Genomic DNA, 21,341 nt, shown 5'->3' with positions numbered 1-21,341 from the left:
AAATATCGGTTCATCTTGGGTAATTTGTTTATCTAGTGTCAAAAATTTGCACGGTTATCCCTTTATTCTCGATTTTAAAATAGAATGATTTAACGATTCCTTGAAGAATGTTTTAGAAAAAGTCTAGGTCTTTCACTTTCGAGGCGTATACTACCTTGAAAAAATGTTGTACACTTCGTAAAACAGGACAAAATCAAAAAATAAGTGCTATCTTTAAATCTTACTGTTGACATTGCGTTTAAAGCGATGTCGTTAAGAGTGCTCCCACTGCAATAAACTCAATCAAAGGCCTATTAACTTAACAGTTGGCTTTGTTACCTTCAACGGAGCCATATTTTTTCCATACCACCGATCGAATTTGACTGTAAACTAACGTACATTTCAATGGAACTTTAGATGAATTATTCATTATTTGTTGCTTTCAACACATCAAGCAAGCTTTCTCGATCTACTTGTCAAAACATTTTGGAATATTCAATTTGTCAACAGACACACTTCAATTTTTTATGTCGACAAGTGAAAAACTGTCTTGAATAGAATTAAATACAAACAATAATTATGCATTTAACACAATGTGTTGACGAGCTAAATAGTGGTTATTTGTCATACTCAGGGGAGTACAATAAGAACGTACAACAGACGTAAACAACTAAAATGCAAAAAATCTCATTAAAAATTACAATTGTGTTTACTTTCACAAGTTACAAACTACTGACGCTCACCGTTCTTTTGTTTCTTTCCATTGCCTTTGTGTAAACATAGGACCACGATCACTACCAATGCAACGAGGATCACAGCAGCAGATACAGTAGTTGCAGAAACGAAGGTGAATGAGCTTGGTTCCGAAGATGGATCTTTGGACGAAAATAAAAAATAAATAACGCATCGCTGGTTATATCAAATCAGCATGTGTGTTTGTTTTTGTATGTTTATATGTTTGTTTGTTTGTTTGTTTATTGTTTAGCAGGGTTACAAGAACCAAACAACACAGAGTCACAGAAACTATAAAATGCAAACTATGTTCGAAATCGTTACTAAATGCTTTGTGCACATATATGAAGATTTGTTGTCTTTCTTTTGTGTTGTTTTCACACATTAGAGGGAAAAAGTCACTACCACGGTTATTCCTGTATCATGTTGAATATTATTCATATTTTAAACTATTCACTGAAGAATGCTAAATTGTCAGTTATTGGTAACCCCCTTTCTGCAGGTAGATAACACGATACGTGCTTCCATATCTCGGTAGTTTACTATTTCACTTGAATGTTATGTGTCCATGAAAGGTTTGAGAAGATGATTAATCAATCAATAAGTTCCAGTAAGCAAAACAACGTAAAATACTTAACGTAAAGACACATACCTTAAATAATAAAAAAAAGAAAAGTAAATTTGAATCTTAAAGATATTCGTAAAGTATCTCTTTCTGTGCCATGCCAAAATGATATAGGAATGTTTGGTGTTTAGGTTGCCCATGTAGCGTACGCTTGTTTAATGTCTGTTTTATAGTTGAGTTAACTCATTTGCCAACAATACCATTGCAACAGTCGGTGCGGGTATTTTTTCTATGTGCTATTATGCTGAGATCAATGCTGCAATTTTAAACGATCACACTTTTTTCAGTTTGGTTTCCGCATCATAGTCTCACCTGCCTACATTACCCCTTTGCAGAAACATCGACTTGGTTACGCGGTTTCCAAAAATAAATGTGAAATAGTACACAAAAGAGGAAAAAACAACATTTTTTATCTTAAAAAAACATTAATAGTTCCCTCTGCCCCTGGCACGAACTGAAAGTCAATTTCTGCAATTAGTTTCAAATAAGGTACAATTACTGTAGCAATGTTGAGCTATGTGTTTATACTTTACATTAATGAGAGAAACGAATAGCTTTGATGATATTTTCGATCGTTATCAGCTTCCGTAATTACTGATTACATTTTCATTGGCGCAAGGCCAAGGACAATGCTGAGCAGCGGGAAAAATGGCTATTAACCTGTGAACCAAGTTGTTATTGTTTTTTTAATGCCTTACCAATCTGTACGTCCATCATGCAGTTAGCTTTAGAGATTGTCACAGAATGCTAAGGCGGTATCTTCATGTAGGTCATTGTTTTTATTCAAGAAGATATTTAGCCTTTGAGAAATGTTTCACAACCATTCCGAGGCCGTGTCATCATCACCATAAACCTTACCAATCAAACGTCAGCACCGTGTTGTCTTTCAAACGGTGTAATGAGATGGGGAATCTAAATTCAAAATCGTGTTAACGAGATCAATTTTTAACAAGAGGACATAATTTCGTTGACGCATGTCGAAGTCTACTTTACATAAACTGCTCATAATTTGACGCAGGTCTTTTAAAATACAACTTCAATATGATATAGGTGGTTCGACAGTGGGTATTAAAGCGTGGCGAGTGTTGTTTACGCGACAAAACGATGCTGTTTGCATACTTTAATTTTCCAAAGGAACACAGTGCGAGCTCGAGAATATAAACGTGGATTAACTGTTGCGTACACGCTCAAACGAGACAGTCAACCCGTCAAAGTTGATCGCTGCTTACCGTCGGCTTTGGCAGCGTGTGGTGTTTACAATCCATGGAAAATGACAAAAGGTACAATTACAGATACATTACATTACACACATTACAGATATTTTCATGCACTTACCTACAATGTTCATTGTTTAGCACGACGTAAACATGGCAATGTCTATGCTGCAGACTTCTGTGTCGATTCTAATATGATGAAGTGGAATTATCTTTTCCTTGTAACCTTTAACCTTTCGTTCTCTGCAACAAGCTTCCTGTGCGTGTATTTTTACTCGTTACCTGCTATTCAATATACCCGTGAATTGCCAGCTCACGTGCCTACGTAAGGTTGCGTAAGGAAAAGGCTAGTATTTTCTTTGCGGTGAATAAATCAAGATTCAAGTGCTTGTGCAATGCTAAAGAATAAATCACCTCTGCCTTTCAATTTTTACGTGAATTACCTCCGCTCGATGGCAATGTTTGGGTGAACGCGTCAAAGTCCGGATCTACTTTTGCGTTTTCAAAGTTAAACAGTAAGCTATAGTGCGTAAATTTTAAAAGTTGTCGCCGGTCACATTGTGTCTAAATTTGGGATATCGCATACATTATTAACTGCATATACATCCATTCGTAAACAGAGCCAGCGCGAGATTGACCTTATTCCTGATATTTCCAAACGCTTTGCTGTAGCTGTACCATAACCTCGTGTATTAACTCAAGACAACAAAAACACTCAGTCTGATTATGTTGTTTCTTTTTTGCGACGGGGTGTTACATAAGAATGACATAAATTTACAATGGCCGAAAACGTGCCAAACATAATTTTTGTATCCATCGGTGATGAAAGTGTAGATCAGGGTAAAACCTTCCGCACTATTCTATGAGTAACACACTCTGCGTATACCCTTACAACTTCTTTCACTGCATAAGGAGACGTGTCAAGTTCAAAACGCGCCGCATGTAGCAGCAATAATTGCTATAACTGCATAAATTTGTCGGTGTTATGGTAGTTTGGGAAAAGTAATTTAAGTTAAACTGCGGACGTCAAATGTAATATTAAACTATTTATTGTACGTTTATAATGACAAGAAAATACGGTTATGGTCGTAGAGGTCGCCCTTTGGCGATCACATTTTATTGTTTTAAGGTTTGAAATATAATGGTTCCCGTTCAAATCATATAACAAACGTTCCATCATGGTCTTTCCTTCTGCTTGAATGATAGCTCTTCAAGGAAAAAAAGAGTTCGCGAGTGTTTTCTTAGCATGTGTGCAAGCTTTTCGTTGTTGTTTGTTCTCATTTGTTGTTTGTTTGTTTTCTGCTTTTGCTTTACATTGTGCTGAAAGATAGTTTGTTTATTTTTAGAATGTAACGAACCCGTTTAAAGGTGTTAATGGGAAAAATCTCAGATTTGCCAATTTGAAAACTGCGCTGTGTTAAATACTACTCTCTCGTGAATACTTTATGCATTTTGACACTATTCAGCGATAAAAACCGTTGAGGAAAAAGACCGACTCGTGTGTGTTTTGATATCCTACTTTAGGTATCTAAAATATGATATCAAAACATACACGAGGCGATCTGGTAATATCAAACCGAAGACATTACGGGAACGTTTGACCAACATTTGTGACCCTTTTTTGAAATTAAGAGCACGATACACCATTTCAGCATTTTCGATCATGTTTACACATAGAGGAATCATTTATTATAGAATGAAAGTACACATCTTGAAATAACTTTGTAATCAATTTTGAAGAGTGTAAATTATGATCAATATCAATTTTGCAAGTTTGCTACTGTGAAATTTGATCAGGGTTCAAGTTATTCGAGGATTTGGCGTCATTATTACATTCCAGGACTCATCTACGCCTAACACTGGCCTAAACTTGACCAGGGTAACGATACGCGTGTTCTGTGAAACTGTTCTAATAGCAACTAATGCGAAAATATGTACTCTGTGAACCATGAACCTCGTGACCAGACCTACACTGATGATAATTGAGGTCACACACATATTTGACTTCATTCAAAAGGTCATTACTCCATGACGTGATGAATTTGATGGAGGAAGATCCATAGATACATTTTATATTGTCATTATATATTTTAGAGATGTGAGTAAAACTCGAACACCATTTCTTTTCTTTTTATATTGATATTAATTTTTCTCATAACACAAAGTACATTGATTTCTCTTCAGTGAAACAATCTATCAGTTAAAGATTATTTTCAATATGGAAATATACATGGCATACAAAAAGTAATTGACGTTTATTATGTAGGGAGCTGAATGTGAAACAAGTTTTAAAAAGCTGTGCATAATTTTATGTCACAAATTTTATACTGTGTCAGTGTTGACCTAAGTGAACTTTAGACGTTAAACCCAAGCTAATGTTTGAAAAAAGGTCAACTGACATGTCTCCTGTACATGGCACCAATAGTAGGTACCTACATAACAATGCCTGAACAGCTTACACTATTTTATGATATATGGTATTCTGTTCTCCCTGTAAAGTCAGCTGCTGTCCCCCTCTGAAATATTTTCATTCGGTTTAATTTCCTGGAATGACGGCATTGAACTGTTTTTGTATTTGGACGTAAATTAAACAAAGCAATAGACACTTGCATATACAGCATTTGCATAATACTGTTTATATTAAACTTCATTTAACAGTAGGAGGGGAAAAGTGTTTTTATCTCGAGTATACAATGTTTCGAAAGTTGCCAACCTAGCAATAACAACTCTGATTACTATGGTGTCACCAAAGCTGTGCTATGGTCTAGTAATATAACTGGTATTGAAATGTTAATTTGATGTTGTTATCTTACTTGAATAATTGGTATATTAGTTTATGACTATGATAAAGTATTGATATATTTGATAGAAAGGTTAATATAATACGTTTAAATACTAACGATATTGAAGGGGAGGGGTTTTGTAACAAGTGTATTCGCAAAATTCGCAGATTTTGCAGCTTTATTATTCTCTTTGACGTCTTTTTCTGTTACGGTATTTGGCTGATTCGTTCGAAATTATCAACTACTTTCTTCTTCACGTGATTGTAGAGCGCTGGTATCAATTGGTTCAATGGCGTCCAAGTCCAAGTGAGTCTGGGAAAAAAGTGATTCTGAAAGTTAACGATTACTAGACAGCTGTTGTCACGCGAACTCGAAAACATTGTAAAACATTAAACGTCAGATATAATCCTACAACTAAAATATTTTTGTAGTTAGGAACGTCAGCAAATTTTAATTAAGAGACTAGATAAATCAAGAGAATCATGGCTTATTTAAATGGACTTAACAAATTGAGTGTCTCCTTGCAAAACCTTCACTATGTACGCATATTTGATTGCTAGATTACGCTTGGACCCACCTAGACTTATGATTATGACTCAGTACAAGTGATTGATAAATGTTATTCTTATCACCTTTCCATCGCACTTCAATTTCTCCAGCTTGGCCGTTAATTCAGTGAAACAAGGTCTCTTCTTCGGGTCTGCATTCCAACAACTCAACATGATGGCGTACCTGAGAATGATTATTGTCAATTTTAGGGACTGTTCACTGGAGAGAGCAAACGCCGACAGAAGGGTATTCATAAAGCTTCGAGGGAAAATTTAGGAACCCCATGATTTCACCTAATTTAAATCCTAAGCTACATTGACGAATCAAACAATGGATTAAGCAGAAGGTATGGATATTGAGACACCAACATCCAACAATGTATGCCTTGAAAGGTGGTCACTCTTGTCACTAAACGAATTAGTGTCAATTTACTCCAGCAAGTCTCATTTTATATACATTCCGTAAATGTCAACATTTTCAACAAAAGGAGTGAAATTACTTAAGAAAATCATGTGAGCTTATTTTCCCCAGCACCACTTTTAATGAACTATGGATTTTGACACAATGCATAGTTTAATTCATATGTTATTCAAAGCACAATATTTTAACGTGTGTGATTAAGTGAAACTCACAATTCTTTGGAACATTGCGGAGGTTTTGGCATTCGATACCCCTCTTTTATAGATAATGTTACTTTCTTGTTTGACATGCCGGCGTAAGGTTTGTTCCCTGAAAAGGTAAGAAGAAAAGTAGCATAAAATATAAATCCATTAAGTTAAGTTCACTTTATAACCTACACTCAAGTCACCCCTTATAATTTTCAAACCAACTTCTATCGATTTATACTTTACGTTATAGTGATCGATGTGACATTTGTACTCACATAAATTCAGGAAAGTGTATTTCTTATTACTCCATAGAAAGAACATATTGAGTACTTACCCAAATTGGCTATTTCCCAAATCACAACACCAAATGACCACACGTCACTGTTCGTAGTAAAGGCACGCGCATCCATTACTTCTACGGCCATCCATCGAATAGGTAATCGACCCTAAAACGAGACAAAACTTACAAAACTTTGCCAAAATAGCTGAATCCACAAAAGATTATGCTGGATTCTTGTGTTTTTTTATTATTATACTGCTTTGGAATTATGATGGAATCCACAATTTGTTCTGCAGCTTGATTCCTACTGCCGGATGTTGATGGAAGCCTCACGGATTCTACTGTATATTGTAAGAATCTTTTACAGTGAATTTTGCTATAGCACTCTGGAAACGAAATTCTTCACATGGTGCAACATGATGTTAACAGCCTTAGAGATCTGATGCATTACTCATGTTATTCGTCTCATCAAGAGTCAGGCATTTACTCGTTACTTTAAAGGCTTTCACTGTACATATTGCAGTGACTAACTTAATTATTGCTGTGCTACCGTATGTTGACTAACCAATGTCCATGAAAGGTAAAAATAGCATTAGTGTAACTAACAGTCATACAAACAAGAAAAAGGTTACGCGAACTCACACCTTTTGAATTCAACAATTTTTTGTTAATTGATGTATCTATCATTATGACATTGTGTTTAATATCAACTATTAAAATTTCTTATTCATACAAAATAATAAAAATAATTATGGCCAATATTCTAATCATGTTCTAGTTACGGTATTGCTTGAATAAATTAAATAGTGTCAAATTCTTTTGAGAGACGGTCGGACTTCTCGAATAGGAAAAATAAGATATTTTAAATGACTGCTCTTTGCAACGAATATTTAAAATTAAAACCCCGTTCTCATCGACACGTTTCTTGTCACTTTTATATGAATCTAACGTAAGTGAAAATCTTTGGCATCGTTTTTTTATGACAATCACAGAGTGTTTTATTATAAAGAGCAATATCAGCAGTTTCCAGTCCACATTCAATCTAAAATTAAGCGTATTGAATAAAATTCAAAACTAAACATAGGATTGATACACCATGCTTCAAAGTTGCATTTGCTTACCAGTGTCCTACGCTTGTACTGGCGTTCATTCATAACATTACTGGATAATCCAAAGCCGGAGATTTTGCAGACATCATGTTCATTAAGGAGAACATTCCGAGCCGACAGATCTCGATGTACGCACTGTGGGTGAAACATGCATATACAAAAACTGAGAACGTGATTGAAGTTTATGTTATCGTATAAATTTAAGTAGGTTCTAATCAGGGTTGACGCAAACACGCAAACAAAGATGGTAATAGTTGATTACTATTCAGAGGTTTAACACTGATTCATCGTATTCTTAAATCCGGTTTCTCGTTATTTTATTACCTGTTTCGATGAAATATATGCCATTCCAATCGCTATTTGATGGGCATAGTCCACCAGGCTGGAGCTTTTTAGGGTCCAGTTACCATTTTCATAATTGGCGTTTGTAGCACTTTCCAAGTTACAGTTCCACAGATAATTCTTCAGGTTACCCCGTGCCATGTATTCTAATATGATGCAGTAGGGTTCTGAAATACATATCATGTGTGAAAGCATGATAATCCTAGATAAAACTAGGAATAGGCCAATTTACTTAAAGTAACGAAATGTCACGAAACAGATTCAAGTTTCATTTAAATTAACAACATGTGACGACCGGGCCTTTGATGTCTTGGCTTAGTGACTGGGTACAGTACGTTGTGAGTCGGAATCCCATCGAGAATTTTGTGAATATATCGATTATAGAGTGACGAGATGTTGTAGTATGTTTGGCCTCAATTAATATTGGATGCCAATGAAGTTACTAAGCTGTAAAGTACAATATTCCGAAATGTCATATCAAAGAAAGAGTTATTACGCTAGAGAGTGATCCCTAGTCAGAAATGTTGTTTGATTTATATTAATGTCAAGTTATGTGGACTTCATAAATGTATTTTAATGCTATCAGACAAATTCCTACCCGAGTCACGACAGCAGCCCAGCAATGCAATTACATTTTGATGAGCACCAACGGACCTCATGGCAACAAGCTCGTTGAGAAAATGCTGCTTATCAGCAATGGAAACGTTATCTATGAACGTAAGGAAATGTAAGGAAAAGGAGATGTACAGCTTTGTTTCTAATGAATAAACAAATACATTTTCGAAAAACATTAAACATTTTATGTTATTTAACTTCTTAATTTTGCATATTACATCATTCGATTTGTCAGTTAATATACACAATGCTATGAACTGCGTATTTGCGACACATCCTGCTTTTCAACGGCTAAGATTCACAGTTACGCAAAACAAAGAAACACTGCTTCTCGCCATTGTAATAAGGCTTATTGGTTTTGCTTCTATCTCTCAGTTTCGAAAACCCTAACATTTCTTACGTGTTTCGAGACACAATATAATTAAAATAGTTCTTTTCCAACGTAACAGATAACAGGAAGGCATCGATCTTACCTTTGAGGATTTTCACAGCAACAACCGAGTTTCCATCCCTTCCGGCGATGTTCCATGCCTCAGCCTTCACGACTTTACCGAAAGCGCCTTCATTCAACACCTCTAGGAAACTGAGAAACTCCCACGAGACGTCTATGTTGTCAGACCTCCTTAGGTGTGAGTATGTTGCTTCAGCTTTACCGTAAACTGATAACGGTGCGTAGTGCTTGACCTCATCCTGCCAGAAATATTCATAAAAAGGGATTGCCAACAACAGTTTCATATCAAACAGGCTGCATGCAAACGTACGTCATAATACAAGCTCTGTAGCGATGATTATCGTTAAAGGATAAATACATGATATCATAAAGGCGCTAACTCTTTTTGTTTTCATTGTTATATAAAGTTCCATTTGAGTTTCAGTGAAATTTTTTTTCATACAGGTTTTATCTTTATCAAATCTCAATTCAAATGGAAAAAGTACTTTAATCAGAAATCAGAACGGTTATTAATATGGACGTAAATATAAATTCAATTTTGAACAGAAGTATCTAACTCAATGTAAAATCAGAAAATTGCAATAAACCAGGCGCATCATTTATCAAAGAATTCACCAGTTTCTTGCATTATGGTGCGAGCTGGAAAAAGTACACAAGGTACACCTCTATAATCACCAGATTGAAGGTATATATATATATATATATATATATATATATATATATATATATATATATATATATATATATATATATATATAATGCTAAACGAAAAGACGTCAATTATATATGATACTAAATGCCCGCAAATACGCACACTTTAGTAGTACATTGATCGTACAACCTAAGTAACTCTCAAAATGTCAGCTGTATCAAATATTAGGATAAAAAAAAAAATAATGTACTGTTCCTACCACTGTATTGTAAAGTCGGTCTATCGGTTCTTCGTATATGCCTTCGGAATCCGTGCTATTCGATTTGACGTTGTTATGTTGTTTATATTTATTCATGATCACCGACGGCATTACTACATCATGGTCCCCAAGTGCGCCCTCTTCTGGTCGACTTGACGATTCATCTGAATTCTTAACATACACTATCTCTGTGAAATGGCACAATGACCAAATGAAGATAGGAAATGGGAGACTTATACAATTTACATTATTGAAAATCTTTAGTGATTAATTTGAAGTGAGTTATGTGCGATGCATTCTCTTATTACGGCATACTAACCCAAGTTGCATTCAATTGAAGATCCATGTGACATGGAGACGATGTAGCCATTTAAATTTAGCAATCTTTTCGATGTCATGGATTGAAGGCAAACAGACACAAAAGGTTAGTTTTAAAATATATGACGAAGTAGGCACTTAATTAGACAGCAAAAAAATCGATCAATCTATTCCCTCCATAAATAAAGAAATTATGATAGATATACACTATTCAATAGATTAAACATCAAACGAATATGTGAAATAACGAAATGATTATGAAAGTAACTATATTATTAAACAAATAAATGGTAGATTCCTCAACAGTTCAATAGATAATTATATAAATAAGAAATCAATCAATCAATCAACAATTATAATAAAGTTGTGAATATCAATTGGTTCAGTCCAAACACAGTGCATATGTGGAATTTGCAGCGGATACTTGTAGATAATTTATACATGATATGTGAAGCATAGTCGCAGACGGGTCATGTCAACTATTTTTAGACCTCAAATAAATAAATGAATAAATAACATTTGCTGGCTTGATTAAAAATGTAAGCCGAAAAAATCTAAGTAAGACTTGTAATGGCTAAAGTTTTAAATACTCACTTGCACTATGTGTTTGTGTCTTCTTCATACGCTTGCAATAAAAAATAACCCCAAGAATAATTGCCACGATTGCTATCAGAGGAATAACGACTGCAGGGGTAACAGATACATCACTTGATTCTTGAACACCTAATATTATGAAAAGAGAATATTTAATGCCACAGTCTATTAAACAAAGAGTTTGAACAATATAGCCAAACTAAATTCAATATAGAGATAATGTTTTTTACCATATTCGGCATTGCTTTTCATAACAATCTGCATTGCTTTGGTCACATTTGGTTGTATTCCGTTCAAGGCTTGACAACTGTATGTACCGTAATATGAATCATCAGCAACAGTTACTGTCAAATAACTGGTGATACGTTGCTCCACAACAATGGTCGCAATGTCTCTGGTGGCATCAATTCCCTGAATGATGTAACTGTCGCCGCCAAACCACTTTATTATAGGCGTTGGATAACCGTCAGCGCTGCAGGATAACTCAATAACGTCACCTTTCTCAGCTTCCACTGTTGTTTTAATGAAAGTCACATTCGGTGAATCTGGAAAACGAGTACATGGAAAAGCTTATTTCTGCTAAGGCAAAGAGTGTGAAAAAAGATACTTATCAATGTGTTCATTGGTCAGCAAACATGTTATGTCCCAGGCTGCTCAAAAGCTGCATATATAAGCATGTTAAGGTTACATGAGCCTCAAAAGCGAAAGACTTAAACTTTTACTGACACTTTCGTCAATGAAACTTTCAGACTTTCCCTTACTAAAGCAATAATTATAGTCAGGGTCACCGTGCAAAATTTTGTTGTAGACAAAGACCTTATCTAAGATTTCCTGATGTTGAAATCCAAAATGGCCGCCATCCCTATTTTAACACTATGGGCAACAAATAAATGTTCGATTTTCGAAAAACTAATAGAGTGAAACTTTTCTTTTACAAAAGGCTTTAAAATGAGCCCCCACAAGTGGTCAGAGAATCATTGTTAGAATTTGAGCCCGAATTTCTTTCCCTGAGACGCATCATTCTACCTTAACTGCTTCGCTTGGTGAATATTTAATATGTGCAATAAAACACACACACGAACTTCACAACAAATTAGTTCCACAAAGACATTAATCTGTGCTATCTTGTAGTAATTATGTGTCTACCAAAAAATCTGCGGTTCATGTTATATTCTAAAGATTGCAACAATTCTAAAGATTCCGGGTAAATAAACAAAACCAAACAGCTGATGAACTATTTCGGGAGACTACGATCTTTAAAGTGTATAAATTATCAAAAGTTTTAGCCGCCATATTGCTAAAAATTTAAATATATATACAATTATCCGTAAACGCAAGTGTATTGCAAAAAAAATGAAAGTACATAAGCTTAAATTTGCTGATCATAAAAATATTACTACTATATTCTATTCTCCAAAATTAGTTCCAATCGTGTTGCATATATGGAGCCGATTTTACTATCGGAGTAAATACTTACAGTGTACATCAATTTCTACAAATGCGGTACCATTTCCCCTCACGCCGTTGTAAAATTTGTTCCACATGACGCAAGTGTATACACCGCTTTGCTTTCGAGTTACGTTCTTTAATATCAAGTCTTGTGTTGAGGCAACTGTACTCCCAAAAGGATCTTTCCAATACACATCATCTATCTTGGTAGGGTTGGAATCCTTGTTCGTACAACGAGCGGTGAATGTGTTCCCTTCGATGAGGGGATCTCGACTCGTAACGACTATGGATACTTCTGGGGCGTCTAAGCAGCAATAAAAACATGTACCATTTAGAGGATGTCCGAAATATGTTAGATATCTTTATAGGAAGATGAGATTGATAGAGATAGAGCGGAATATAGGTACACAGTGTATTAGATAAACAGGGAGCCGTGTAGAAAAAGTGAAACTGGAGTTAGCAATGCAGACAGAAAAGAGTAGAGTTTTATATAACTCAAGTCAAAAGACGTATATACCTGGCAGAAACTAAGCATAGCAATCTGCATGTAAAGGCATAGAGTCGCATAAGTCAACATTTTATGTACAGTTATACAAGATGAAGCTTACGTATGTGCAGAGCCCTAATATAGCATTACTCACATTGGACATTTATGGTGACCTTTTCAGTGCACGACATATCTCTCCACTTCCAGTTTGGTATGGTCACATGCTGTAGCTGACAATCCAAGATAACGTTGTTATCAAATCTGCTGAGTCGCAGAGTCCACTTATTTACGTGACCTTCTTGTCGATTCATCTCATTGTTACCTTTGATCCAAACAAGTTCACCTGGGGCATGGGCGTGCATACTAATTTTACATTCAAACGTGCGTTCTTCCCCAGCTACAGCCGTTGTAGTTCCAGAGACTGTACAGTTAGGAAGAGTGTCTACATAAAGACAATTAATCACAAAAATCCCGTTAACGGGCAACGTAACTACCCCGCAAATTACATATGTTAGAGGGGATACGCGTTAGCCAATACAATGCCGCCATACGTAAACGTAAGTCCATGTCACTGAACCTCCGTAAGCTACGTATGACGTGTATATGTTACGCACAAGTGTTTGCCGTGTACGCACGTGTTTATATTATTCTTATACGATATGATGATTTATTGCTGATTAAGAGATATAAATCATACGACATTCAGAAACTATAACTCGATTTCTTTTCTGTCTCGTTGTTGAATATTAAAAATGTATTAGAAGAGTGCTATTTGTTGGCCCAGCGGTTTTGACTGTGATGTCTTCGCTAGGTGACTGGGTACCGGTATGATGTGATCAGGAATCCGATCGAAAATGTACTGAAGTAGGTGATTTTACAGTACGTACCGGTAGTTGCTATATTGTAAATTCTGGGGGAAAATGCAAAGTTGCTTTTTTGTAGACTGGTCACGAGTTGCATCATACACTTTTAGGGACGAGAGCCAATTTGAAAGAGATCAGACTTAGTTTACAGGAAACTGAGGAAAACATCTTCGTTTTACGTAAAATTTGCGAAGTAAAGGATCCCTGTGCAACCTAAAGAAAGTATACATCGACGCATCGCTGGAACTCTTCAGTGAGATAATGTCTGATGACAAATTACCATCTGTTACAGTACTAACTGTAGGTCATTACATTTTCCCGCCTAAGCTTTGAACTAAGTTTCGTGGAAGTGCATAAAATCACATGCATGATAAGGCAATACTATAGGGTTATTCACAAAATATGGCCCTGTATGGACGGGGGCTCAGTGAATGACGTATTGGACGAGCCGATTGGAAGAGCCGAGTCCATACAGGGCCGTATTTTGTGTATAACCCTATTATTATACACCTCCCTCCATTAACCGTCCGTATAAACTAATTCTATGGTAAATTTTGAGGGATGCGATATGTGTGGAACGCGCGCGATCTACTGCTCCGTAGTACAAGTCCCTTGCGTTGGCACAAAGCCAATTAATTTTCAGTGCAGTACAAGCAAACGTCGCTGAATGTTTTCAACTTCATTAGTTTTTTAAAATAAAATTCAATTGCATTTAGACTCAGTTTTGTGTTTAGCGTGTTTTAAACCTTATGCCACGAATACATTTTGGTGGAAGTTGTTATTATGTCCATAACTCACCGTAAAATAGTTTGTTTACATCCGATAATCGCTAGGTCAAAGGTAAACAGGCGCGTCGCGCGTCTCCCGTATTCGGGACTCCGCGTACTATACAAAAATACGGAAAGTATTGGACGGTCAAACTCCCATAGGTTACGGCAGTAGGTGTATAATATTTCAAAGTATGCCTCTGCATAGTGAACAACTTGGCCGCCCTAGTAAAGGAGTTAAGGGACAGAGTATTTCAGTGCATTCAAAAGTTGTTCTGGCTTTATGGGAGATGTGAGCTTTAAGACAACTTGACAATATAAAATGATGTTAGAATTAGTTTCTGACAGGTTTCAAATGTTATCTTAAACGGAAAAAAGACCTGGGTAGTCATGGCGATAAGACTCCAGTCACCTTCTCAATAGATTATGGCACCTTTAAATTAGTATTTTTAGTTCTTTATTGACTCTCTCTCTCTCTCTCTCTCTCTCTCTCTCTCTCTCTCTCTCTCTCTCTCTCTCTCTCTCTCTCTCTCTCTCTCTCTCTCTCTCCTTTGTTGAAACATACCTATCACGTAAACGTGCGCAGATGATCTTTGTCCAGTTAGAGTACTTCCACATTCGTAAATGTCTTCATTTTCACGGATGACGTTGAATAAATGGAGATTGTATTCTCTGTCATCTTTGCTGTCAATAATCTCGAAATCGCCCTCCTCGAAAACTTGACCCCTCCCCCATGTCACTGCCTCCCTGTTCGCTCCCCTGCCTTTGTACCAGGCACAGTTGTCTGAAACAACTGTCATAAATGTACAATTCAGCTGTGTTGTATCTCCGAGACGAACGAGTGTGTCTCTAGGGGTCACCACAAAGAAACCTTCTACAAAACCTGTTGGAGGAAGAACAGGATATTCTCTATCAGCATCCTACATTCGACTCCACGATATCGCAATGTCGGTGGAACCATGCAAGATCATAACATAACTCATATAATAATTTTAAGTTTTATTATTCGAATTATTTTTTTCGTGTTTATCTCAACATGAGTTGTCAGATTTAACTGCTTCTTTTACTTTCGTTACTGTGGATTTTATAATAGTTTACTTTTTTCAAAAATACATGTTTTTATTTCTTCGACATGTAATGAACTCACGAGAGTTCACAAGCATATGACTTGTTGCATTCTCAGTTCAAATGACATCAGCAGCATCATGTCTTTGTTACTAGGTAAAACGCCCTTCAACATTGAAAAGTTCAATTCAAACGTTGCTTTTGTGGATGAAGATTTATTTTGTGTTATCTTCGGCCATGTCTGTACCACTTTTCACCCCGCGTCAATTTCTCTTTATTGTGCCCAATTATATTTTAGTCCATGTTAAGTATCCACCCGAAGACAGAGATGGCCTTGTAAATGTCTGTGGTATATGAACTGATTACTTTATTACCTCGTACCATTCGGGTTATTGGGTTTGTCTTTATATCATTGTGAATACTACAATGCTGAGATCGTAACTGAACCTTTTATGAGTTTCATTTCTGCAATTCACTTTCCCTGTGGCTTAAGATAAGCTGCGCGCCTCATCGCTGCACAAAATCAAGATATGAGCCATGCGATTCTCTGAAAGGAACATGCATAGCTATACATGCTATCAAATATGAGCTAATGCAGAAGCATATGTTTTAAAAATCATCATACCGTGCAATACACTAGGGTCTTCTCCTTACAGCAAACTTGAAGTGAAAGTATCAGTAAAAGCTATATTTGGCTCAGATGTCTGTACATTGACCGAGGCAAATTTAATTGACTCTTGTTATATCTATATCGCCTCTACATTTACATCCAGTGCTAACAATTGTCACTTTGAGCTAGTGAGAATTATACTGATGATAGTTTGAGAGAATGTGCCATCGGTGATATTCACTAGGAACCTATAACTATCTGCATTATAATTGATAGCAGCGGTGTTCCCTGGATATGCATTGCATTTGGAATCAAATATTTACTGATATTTCCCCTAACACCGCACAACCAACTCCGTTGAAGCAAGTGTCACTACAGTTCCCAAAATAAATATCTTCTGTCGGTATTGTTTATATTTGAAGTTTCTAATATAATTTGATAAGATTTAGAGGCACATTACCGAGTCATAGGTAAATAATTTTGCCATATTCATTAGTAAGAGACAGGACACTTAGAACAGGATTTTGGCTGTGATATTTTAAGCTGATATAGCAATGGTTATGGCTTTTAGTTTTTTTATGTTTGTGTTTATATGCGCCTCGAAAGTGAAGTGAAAGACTTATACTTTATTCTTTAATGAAACCTTTGACTATTCTCTTACAAAAGCAAGAATAAAACTCAGAGGTCACCGTTCAAACTTTGATTCTAGAGAAACAAATTCTTTTTCCGATATTTGAAATTCAAAATGACCGCCATCCCTGTGTAAACTCTATGGGGAAAAAGTAAAATTTTCGATTTTTGAAAAACTAAGACGGTGAAAACTTTTCTCTATAAAGAGCTTTAAAATGAGCACTCACAAGTAGTAGGTTAGAAGAGAATTCAAAAATTTGAAAGCCCCAATTCCGTCCCGAGGCGCGTTCTACCTTAAGATAGAATGTTTAAGCGAATGAATAAAACAAGTTTGCACAGCGTAATTTTCATTATGGAAGAACGCGCCCTAGGGACAGATGTTTGGACTCTCAATCTTTTAAAAGTATTTTCTAAGCTACCACTTGCGGGGTTCATTTTAAAGCTCTTGGTGTACGGAAACTTTTCACCAATTTAGGTTTTCCAAATTCGATAATTTATTTTACTCCATTGAGTTGACGCGGGGAAAGCGGCCATTTTGAATTTTAAATATCGGTAAATCTTGGGTTATTTGTTTCTCTAGTACTAAAATTTGCACGGTTATCCCCGATGTTTATTCTTGATTTTGAAAGAGAATGGTTGAAAGATTCCTTTAAAGAAAATTTGAGCAAAAGTTTGTCTTTCACTTTCGAGGCGTATATTACCTTAAAAGCAGCACAGTTTGAGTTAGAAAACACATAGGCCTAATGCCATAAGGCTAGTAGGAGGTCAAACACGGTCCTATCCATCATATTCAGTGCATTGCAATGTTCTGCAGTGACTCCATTTATTGGAAGACATCGAATTAATCGGCCATTAAATGTGCATACACTTACCAGTAAGAAAGATCGTACAGAAGAGCGTCAACGCAGCCATCCGTAAGCTATAAACGTCCTCGACAATATGGAATAGTGGAATGATATTGTCTTGTAACCTTGTAACCTTTAACCACTCAGCAACACACTTCCTGTCTCGATGTTGCCTGTTCTCATTAAATGTAATTAAACTTATGTAAGTGTGAAATCCGTTCGATGGCGCTAGTTATAATTCTAGAGTTAAAACATTTTTTGGTGACAAGTATCTTGTATTGCAGTTTGGCGTACATGTAGTCAATTGCAGATTGTTATGCGGCTGTGTATTTTTAGTGTAAATGTAATGGTTGTTATAGTTATAAATTTACATTTTCACCTCCTAACAGAAAACCAACGTCTAGTTTGAAGCCGGCATGCATTTCGATATATTATTGGTATGTCTGTACTCTATGATATTTATGCTTAAATAGTGACAATTATGGAGTAAAAAGAACACCATATATATTATTATGATGTAAATTAAACATATTATCTGATAACTTTATTGCGTAAATACGATATTTTGGAGAATTGATATGAATATTTAGTTCGAGATGCTACTCAGCAATTAAAAATCCGTGCATATTAAACGAAAGTTATTAGCTGGCGCTTATTGGCGCTCTTTTAGTCTAAATGTTTAGTACAAGTAAGAGTGATCTGTCAACGACTGCCATATACGTTTGAATCAATTTCGCATATTCTCACAGAAAGGACGAAGTCTATTTCTATATTACTTGTTTTGACTTCAAGAATATCGATTATATATATATATATATATATATATATATATATATATATATATATATATATATATATATATATATATATATATATATATATACATTTGTTGGCGTTTAGGCAATGATCGAGACTTCTTGACATTACTCATTAAGATTTACATTTGAAACTTCACTCTAGAAAGTTTCACGTTGTTTTGGCTTACCATCGTCTCACACTTGTATTGATAGTTCATCCACAACTTTTCTAGATAATCCAAAGCCATAGATTTTGCAAACGTCATGTTAAATATTTCATCACTAGTGTGATTTCTACTTTTTTCTGCCTGCTTTGACTGAAATATCGATAAACTTCTATCAGAAAAGCCAAAATGGCAGTATGGTGTATAATTCAGTGCTACATGTTCTGTTGCGGAGGTTTTTTGAAAGGTTATTACTCAAATCGAGGAAATGCTGTGAGAGATTGCGCCAGCAACGTCAGTTTGAAATGTCCAAGTTTCTTCGGAATCCACGTGCACCGAGTGGAGTGTGCGCATTGTTACATGCGTCCTGCAGAATGTGTGTACATACATACATTTCATATTGCTCTTTTAATGATTCGGCCATTAATGAACAAGATGAAACAACTAAAATGTATCAGTGTCTTCTGAAGACCTCTTCAATTTGCATATGAAGCAGATACACATTAATTGTCGAACTACCCGGTAGCCATACAGTTATATTTCAAAGCATTTTTCACGATCGATGTGTACTCCCCGAGTTCCAAGTAGTGTCTAACTCAATGACCCAGTCGCCATCCCGGCAGTTCTTCTTAGTTTGGAATATTTGAACTTGGTATCCTCGTTTGCCGTCAGGCTTCACACGAAATATAATATTATGATATTGTGCAGTATTAGGAAGACCGTGATAACCCGTCGACTTGAAACACCGTGGTTATGCTGGTAAGGATATGCTGAACAAGTGGAGTCGGTCCATTCCACGGCTATTATAGAAATAACGGGCGACGCGCTGACCATTAACGTTTATTTATGGGCTAGGGCGAGAGGAAAGCCAAAAATTAACGGGCGAGGCTTACAGAGCCCGTTAATTTGGCTTTCCTCGAGCCCGCGCCCATAAATAAACGTTAATGGTCAGAGCGGAGTCTGTTATTTCAATTATATTATCAACGAATCGGAGAAAAACGTCAAAATTTGTGAAAATTTCGGAGCGAACGACAACAGGGCTCCAGAACTGAGCAATACGCGACGCACTGTCACGCGTGTTGTGAAATATTGGCAATTTTCAGAAAAAGGTATCTCAACTTGGCACACAAGTGCTCCATTTTATTTTGTGTTTGATCATGATTTACGTTTGAGCTGTAAAGTTACGATACTTTGAGTTGTTAATCTTATTATTCATATTCACGGGCATGTAAACAGACCATTACTGTGTATTTGTGGTCAGTCACGTGGTTCAGCTCTACCAATCAAAATGCGACAGGCAGGGCATGGTAATATAATGGCAGGTAATTGACAAAAAACGAACTTTGCAGTGTATGTATGTACCGGAGAACGATAGCACGAGATTATTTGACACGAGTATTTATTGTGTTTACTGCGTTCGCAAGTAATTGTTTACCCTGATACATATTACCGTGGAGATAAAAGAATTGTATAGACGGGCATTGTTTCTTCTGAATGTAATATTCATAAATATGATGACAGAGGGTGATTTTTTCTTCACTGACCCGGCGCACGCAGGCCAAATTTTGTCATGGTCTAAACAATATACTTCCAATACAAGCTTGGTTTGTATATTGCCGCTGACGATAAGATTAGGATTTATTTCGTTTGACCTAAGTGTTCACTGAACCTTATGAGTGGCCTGTCACTATGCCAAAGACGGTCGGGGTCATGACCTGACTCATAAAAAAGCGATGCAAAGTTAGCCGTGGAAATTTACGAGCACTTTTAACACAGTATTGCTAGTAATATAAATTATGCAAATACTTGCAAATTGTTTATTAGACCAAACAGTATGCCCTTTGATATAAACGAAGGCGTGACCCATACATGTTCGAATTTCAAGGTACATCTTCTCAAAAAGACAGAAATTTAAAAAAACCCAACATATTAATATTTTTCAAACATTGCAAATATGTTGGATCATGCAAATGCCACAATAATTCAAAACGTATACTATACATGCATGTGTGAAAGAAAAGGCTTTGTCTGAAAAGTTTTCTCGTGTAATATTTGTCACTAAAAGTAAATTCATCCTGAATAAATTCACAATACATGAAATTTTCAAATAGATCAGACACGTCACTCACACAATATACTGTCGCCATTTTTATAAGGTGGATTTTGATCATGGTTGATGTTGAACATTTGACCGCCTCTAAAGATTGAAAGATGGGTACGCCATCTTGGACACTTCCCGCTGACTATCGCCCTATCTCTCACTCTACCCCTATCCTGTAGCTGGGAGATACTGATAACAGACAGTCAATTGCAACCGACGATATAATGGGGTAAAATGTTCCATGAACCTAGAAATAGTAGTCATATTTTCTTAATAGAAAACATGCGTGGTTCAAAATTTATGGCAGACCCATATTTGACCTCCATTACAGAATATTGCGCCGAGTCAAATGAAATATTACTCGATTTGCTGTTTTGTTTATAGAAATACAATAAACTCGACAAAAATTATATACTGATAACGAACAAGCTTCCAATCGCTGTTTTTTTACGA

At 36.0% G+C, this 21,341-nt stretch overlaps 1 protein-coding gene across 1 annotated transcript; it reads right to left on the bottom strand.

The window, feature by feature from the left end:
• Window positions 1-4,202: 4,202 nt before the first annotated feature.
• LOC139125828 (fibroblast growth factor receptor 4-like) lies at window positions 4,203-18,152 on the bottom strand. The gene is made up of 15 exons (XM_070691931.1): window positions 17,854-18,152; window positions 15,242-15,559; window positions 13,201-13,488; window positions 12,588-12,863; window positions 11,341-11,655; window positions 11,111-11,239; window positions 10,199-10,386; window positions 9,310-9,526; window positions 8,820-8,930; window positions 8,204-8,388; window positions 7,892-8,014; window positions 6,825-6,936; window positions 6,515-6,611; window positions 5,966-6,065; window positions 4,203-5,645 (listed from the first exon to the last, which is right to left on the bottom strand). Exons 1-15 carry the CDS (start codon window positions 17,891-17,893, stop codon window positions 5,571-5,573), a joined length of 2,574 nt encoding a protein of 857 aa, XP_070548032.1. The 5' UTR covers window positions 17,894-18,152; the 3' UTR covers window positions 4,203-5,570.
• Window positions 18,153-21,341: the final 3,189 nt, after the last annotated feature.

The sequence above is a fragment of the Ptychodera flava genome, chromosome 3 (genome assembly GCF_041260155.1).
Source record: "Ptychodera flava strain L36383 chromosome 3, AS_Pfla_20210202, whole genome shotgun sequence".
Taxonomy (NCBI): domain Eukaryota; kingdom Metazoa; phylum Hemichordata; class Enteropneusta; family Ptychoderidae; genus Ptychodera; species Ptychodera flava.
The sequence above is the reverse complement of the archived record's forward strand: the minus strand, read 5'-3'. Positions and strand labels throughout refer to the sequence as shown.